General features: G+C 37.3%; 1 protein-coding gene across 1 annotated transcript; it reads left to right on the top strand.

The window, feature by feature from the left end:
- LOC104724931 (adenine/guanine permease AZG2) lies at positions 2,421-4,441 on the top strand. Its single transcript, XM_010443504.2, has one exon. It carries the CDS (start codon positions 2,477-2,479, stop codon positions 4,118-4,120), a length of 1,644 nt encoding a protein of 547 aa, XP_010441806.2. The 5' UTR covers positions 2,421-2,476; the 3' UTR covers positions 4,121-4,441.

The following is a 7,184-nucleotide window of genomic DNA, read 5'->3' as shown; positions in this document are numbered from 1 at the left end:
AAAAAAAATAGTACTGTTGTTGCTTATTTCCTCTCTACCTTTTTAATCTACATATAGACAAATATGATGATCCTTTAACGTTTTGATTCGTATCCTTAAATGTTATGTGGTATATCGATTGCATCGATGATCTCGACGTACGTCATAGTAGATTATGAATGTATTTAAATGGTTAATAAGATGCTTTTGACAAAACAAATATACGTATGACGTTCTTTTTGGTTTTAGGTGTGAGAACATTCTTGTTTTATTAAATTAAAATATTCATTTTTCGTGTTTGTCATTTATCCTAGCGAACATAACATAACCATTTGTATAAATATTTGTTTCAGTAATTTCAAATGTTAAATAACTTAAATTTTAATATAGTAATCATTTAGAAAACTTTTACTTTTTAAAATTAATCATCTACAACATTAAACTCTATTTTAATTATAGAAAGAAATCTTCATGATCCCCGACTCAAATTTAAGTTTTATTCGACAATTATAACTAGAATGCTATGGCACAAACTTCATTACGTTAAACTGCATAAGATAAGAGCATGCCTATGTGCCACTTTATCGTTTTTGTTGAAAATAACATATATAGGTGCCATAGCAGTTCATTTCTATAAGTTAACATAGAAGGAGACAAAAGATCTATGTTTATTTCTCTTTTGATAAACAATAATTTACAGAAGTTAAAATTCGACCGATGGAATCTTCACGAGCTGCGAGGACGAAAAAAGTTTTGGGGACAAAAACCAAGTGCATGTGGAGTATTGTGGCCTTAATGATTAATTTAGCTTTTGTGCATGTATATAATAAATTTCAGTTCCTAGGAAATCAATATTGTATTGGACAAACTGCTTCAAATTCTGCATTTCCATAGGTTTTATCTATTAACACTTTAACAGGTATACTTAATTATTTCAGTTATTCCATTAGTATCTATATATACACGAAAAACTAAAATTTATGAAAAAGTCTTACCAATTATGTTACATCAATAAGACAATAATCGATTCCAGTAGTCAACTAAGTGCTAATTATATATCCGTTATGGTTTTACTTTTTGTAACACAACTTGTGTCATATAGTATAAATCTACGAGTGTTTTAGCCAGCTATCTATTCTTTATCGTACAAGAAAATAGCATAAAAATCGTTCAACTGTGGTAAGTGGTAAAAATACTTCTTATATCCATACAAATTTGTTTTAGGACTAAAATATAGAATGTTGCTAAGAATCATGTACAGCTCTTGTGGAACAAAAACGGACTCTTGCATAAACGTAACTAAGACAGACTGTGAACTAAATATGCAACATTTAGTCGAGTCACAAGGTAGATAAATGAGATGTCCAACTAGGTGAGGTCAAGGAGAATAACACTAGTTGACTTTCCTAGTTTATGGCTCTCCTCCATCGGAAAACTGGATGGTATCACCCCCGAGAACTCTTGATTAAAAAATGTAATGACCAACGCATACTTTCTTTAAAACCAGACAATATTGTATGGAGTATGAAAAAGTGTAACGCTGAGAAATTAATTCTTGACATTATCCCGACAATTTGCTAAAATCATATAATCTTTCATAGAAAGAAAAAAACGGCTGAAATGCGCTTTTGACTTGAAATATGGATAACTGAAGTCTGAATGCGATCAAAAAGTCATAATTACGGTTATGATATACATAATAAAGACATGTAACATTATATCTTGTGGAAAAAAAAGGAAGAGTGAATATGAGGTAGAGATATAACTTTCGAAGAGTGATAAATATATGTGGTAAGATGCTATAAGATAAATTAAATAGCGTGTTACATAACGTGACATCGGAATATAATAAGATGCTAAAATAAAATGTGTTATTGATAAAATAACATAATACATGCTTAAATAACGTGTGAAATCAACTGTTAACCTACATAGGATTTCACATACAAAATAGAAAAGATGTGGATATATTTTAACAGATAAAATTATTTACATGTTTTTTTGGCGAAGACAAAGTATCTACATATCAAAGATAGATTATTCTGACTTTATCTTATAAGAAGATTCTCAAACATATATAGTTTGAAAAATAATTTGAAAATGCTATCAATGCTAATTATTNAGGAGAATAATACTAGTTCACTTTCCTAGCTTTTGGCTCTCCTTCATCGGAAAACTGGATGGTCCTTGGACCGGAGCCAATGCCTATAACTTCTTAGACAATGACTTTCCCAGTCCTTTTATCTATTGTAACCCAAAAAAGTAACAATTTTCTAATCAAAATTTCGGTCAAAATAGGCTTAGATATTTAGATTTTCTTCCATAGATACAAGAGAGTATCACGTGGTCGTGTTAGCTTTTTGTATTATTTTCTCATTAGTTGAAGAGAAATATATACTTGTTTTCTTTGCAATTTGATTACATTTGAGTTTCTTTTTTGTCAACTTTGTATATTTAAGTTCGTGTTCACATATTTATATCAGTAGTATATATATGTATGACATCCTCTTCCTGCATTTGCTCCCTATATTCCTCATTATTATTAGTCATGGGGGGAGAGAAGAAGTTTTGCAAGTCGTGGAGCGACATGAAGAAACACTTAAACGACACCATTTCCAAGAGCTTCGCCGGTCGTTTCTTCAAGCTAGAAGCAAGAAAAACAACTTTCACAACTGAACTCCGAGCTGCGACCGCCACATTCCTCACCATGGCTTACATCATTACCGTCAACGCCAATATTTTAGCCGACTCCGGTGCCACATGCTCCTTCAACGACTGTTCTACCGTGGCCGGTTCTTCACCACCAGGGCCAGAATGCGTCCTTGGTTCTAACCCTGGCTACGAAGAATGTATTTCCAGGGTTAAAAAGGACCTTGTTGTAGCTACTTCTTTATCAGCCATGGTTGGTTCATTAGCAATGGGTTTGTTAGCTAATCTCCCTTTTGGACTTGCTCCCGGTATGGGAGCCAACGCTTACATCGCGTACAACGTAGTTGGCTTTCGTGGCTCCGGTTCAATCTCTTACCATACCGCGATGGCCATCGTGCTTCTTGAAGGATGTGCGTTTCTCGCAGTGTCCGCTTTAGGACTCCGTGGGAAGCTAGCTCGTCTCATCCCTCAAACGGTGAGACTAGCATGCGCGGTTGGTATAGGAATGTTCATCGCTTTTGTTGGTTTGCAAATGAACCAAGGCATTGGGCTCGTTGGACCGGATAAGTCAACGCTAGTAACGTTAACCGCGTGTGCGAAGATGGACCCCGTCACGGGAGCTTGTCTAGGAGGGAAAATGAAGAGTCCTACGTTTTGGTTAGCAGCTGTTGGGTTTCTCATAACGAGTTATGGTCTAATGAAGAACGTCAAAGGTAGTATGATTTACGGAATCGTGTTCGTTACGGCTGTTTCTTGGATTAGAGGCACTGAGGTCACAATCTTTCCACACACTCCTCTAGGAGACTCAAACTATAACTACTTCACAAAAATCGTTGACTTTCACAAGATCCAGTCAACGTTAGGAGCTATAAGCTTCACGGAGTTCAAAAACAGCGAGGTTTGGGTTGCGTTCGTTACACTCTTCTACGTTGACCTCCTCGGCACGACCGGAGTACTCTACACGATGGCTGAGATCGGAGGGTTCGTGGAGGACGGGAAGTTCGAAGGAGAATACATGGCTTATCTAGTCGACGCCGGCTCCTCCGTGGTGGGATCGGCGTTAGGGGTCACTACGACGGCGACTTTCGTGGAGTCATCGGCGGGGCTGAAAGAAGGAGGGAGGACGGGGTTAACGGCCGTTATCGTCGGATTTTATTTCTTGGCGTCGATGTTTTTGACGCCGTTAGTTACTAACGTGCCGAGGTGGGCGGTTGGGCCGTCGCTGGTGATGGTTGGTGTGATGATGATGGGAGTTGTGAAAGATATCAGATGGGGAGAGACTAAAGAAGCTGTTACGGCCTTTGTGACGATCTTGCTTATGCCGTTGACTTATTCTATTGCTAATGGGATTATTGCTGGTATTGGTATATATCTTGCTTTAAGCATGTACGATGTCGTTTTGGGAGTTGTGAAGTGGCTTAATGGGGTTAGGAAACGGGTTATGAGAGAGCATAATCAAGTTTCATCAGTCGCTACCGTCGAGATCGTTTGATTATTGACGATATCACAAAACCGGTTTTAGTGGTGTGTGTGAGTGTACACCGGAAGTGGTGGAACTTTTCACATGGTCGGTCGCTGGCTGACCATGCAAAGACCCGTCATGATTGCTCGGTGGTTTTTTTTCTTTGTTTTACTATTTTTTTTTTTGGTAATTTAGTTTGCGTAGGCGAGCGTAGTGAAGTAACATTGGATGCATCAGCTGCCATGAACGTGTGTTCGATAATTCATGGCTGCTTGTGCATGCATTGTTTGTACTTTGTAGGGTTTAATGTTTCAACTAAATGGCTTCTTTTGTTTGTAGCCAATATTTCAATCAAAGACGTTTGGATCCTAAATCGCATTCTGGTTTCTTCTGAATTTGGTATTATGATAATTTACCTTAATAGGATTTAATTTTGAATCTACTTCATTAAGTAAACTGGGTTTAATTATAAATTTAAGAGGATTCAACCCTTGGCTAAAAAACTTTTTGGGGGCTTTATTGTACAATTGGCTGTTTGCAAATGTCATTAGGCATGGACATGTTCATGGGCCTGGACATACTCCTTTACTCTTTTGGATTGGCTTCTTCATACTTATTAACTTACAATGCCTTCTCAGTTTCTCACCTACACAAAAGATTTTAACAAAATTTTAATAATGCGTATTTCATTTTTATTATGGTTTTGGTTTTGGTTTAGGTTTTTTTTTTTTTTTTTTTTTGAATAAATGTTAAATTATATTCAAAGAAAAATAACGTTTTACATCAGCGTTTGTTTAAAAAGACTGTAAATTATATAAAATTTCTGTTTATCCCTGTTGAAAAACTCTCTCATCAAAACCGTGTAGCGAGCCAAAGTTGCAGACCCTGAGCATAACGTCGATCACCCATCCTCTCAATAGCCAGTAGTTGTGCTCTTATCTGCTTATCAATCCAGCCTATAAGAGTTATCGGAGAAGCAGGAGTCTCCCCATGGCGCCTAGCGTTTCGCTCGCGCCATACAGAGTAGACCGTGAGTTGAAAAGCGTATCGAATTAAAAACCCAGTCACCCGATCAGTCTGAATGCCAGAGATAATGTCAAGAAGCTGTAACCAGGATGTAGTGAAGCGAGTCTTATAAAGTGGTTTCGCTATTCCAGACCAAACTTCAGCAGTATAGGGACATGAGAAAAACAAGTGATCTCTCGTCTCTACCGGAACAGAACAGAAAACACAGCTCACATTACAACCGTTTCTCCAAGTGATCATTCGGTCCCCTGTCGACAAACGATTATGTACTGCTAGCCATGTGCAGAAAGAGAATTTCAGAGTTGCATGAACAAACCAAACACCCTTGTGCCAAGCTACCTGATTTGAAATTGTTCGTATATGATTCCAGGTATCCCTTGTTGAAAATGTGGCCTTATAGACATCGCCTTTACCACGCCATAGAGCTCGATCTGTCTGGGAAGGAGTTCGAGATTCATACGCTTGATGAAGAACATCTTCAATGTCACTTAAGAAAGGGATGCGGTGTATCCTTCGCCGTCGATGGTGCCATGCGTCCTGGAGAGTCATATTTTCCCGTATACCCAAATCAATCATGCCTCTTGAACCAACTTTTTCCAGCAAATACCCGTGGTCTGACCAGTTATCATACCAGAAGGACGTAGTAGCACCATTATTCACTTCCACCTTAACAAACGTTTTAGCCAAGTCTCTGTATTTTAAAAGTCTTTTCCACATCCAAGAGCCTGAAAGTGATGCAGGCTGGACCGACCAGAAACAACCACCCTTAAACAGATTCCTCTTTGACCATTGAACCTATAATGATTCCCCAGCAGAGACCAAACGCCAGACCAATTTTAAGCAGCTTACATCATTTGTCTGTTTTAAGGACCTTAGCCCTAATCCACCTTCACTCTTCGGTTGACACACCGCTGACCAAGATAACTTTGCCTTATTTTTATTCAAACTCGGACCAGACCATAAGAAAGCAGAACATATACTGTCCAGCTCTGCAATGCTTTCCCATGGGAGTCTAAAAGCACTCATCCAAAAACTGGCTATACTCCATAGCACCGACCTTATGAGATCAAGACGACCTGCGAAAGAGAGATTACGTGCTGTCCACGTTTTGACTCTATTTCTGATTTGGTCTAGTAAAGGGGAAAGATTGGCGGTACTGATGTTGTCGCATCCTCCAACCGTTATCGTCGCACCAACCACAAGTGGAGAATTGTTTTCACGGAGAAAACATCTTTGGAGACTGTTAAAAAATGACAATGCTCTATTGGTTTGATTATTTTAGGTTCTCTACTTTTTCATACTTGCTTAGACAAGGGTTTAGGAGCTTCCAGGTAACAACCTATTTTGCACTGTTCGTATTTCTGGTATCCTAGCTTCCACTTTGTTCTTCAGTATATGATTTATATCTACATTTACCCACTCACCAGATGTTGTTGGCAAGATATCCTCATCTCGAACATCTGAAAACAAAGATCAAAACCACCCTTCAAGACAACCTTCAATTTAACACTGACTTGCATTTTAGAAAGGTTAGCTTAAATTTCTATCAAAATATCAGTTTCAATGTTTAGTCATAAATTTATATTCCAATCTCTTATTTCCTTCATCTAAAATTCTATATTGTCCCATAAATTTTAAACGGCCAAATTCTGCTACTATAATGGCTGACTGGCTGGTTCCTTAATATGTATATTTCATGTGTCTGTATTCTTACTCAAATTATTGTTATGATTTGAGGAAAGTTCTAATGTCTCTGAAGCATTTTTTTCTTTAGATCACGTAAATGATTTGCTCATTGCACTATTTATTTTTAAATCCCATTATCGCCTTTAAAATCCCAATAAATTAGCTCACATTTATATCAAAAAATCAAATTCAATGTATAGTCATAAATTTATATTCCAATCTCTTATTTCTCTTTATATAAAATTCTAAATTATCCTACTTTTAAATGGCCAAATTCTGCTACTATAATGGTTGACTGGCTGGTTCCTTAATATGTATATTTCATGTGATTTTATTCTATTTCGTACTCAAATTATTGTTATGATTCGAGGAAAGTTCTAAT

This window comes from Camelina sativa, chromosome 2 (genome assembly GCF_000633955.1).
Source record: "Camelina sativa cultivar DH55 chromosome 2, Cs, whole genome shotgun sequence".
Classification (NCBI taxonomy): Eukaryota; Viridiplantae; Streptophyta; class Magnoliopsida; order Brassicales; family Brassicaceae; genus Camelina; species Camelina sativa.
This window is presented reverse-complemented; position numbering and strand designations above follow the sequence as displayed.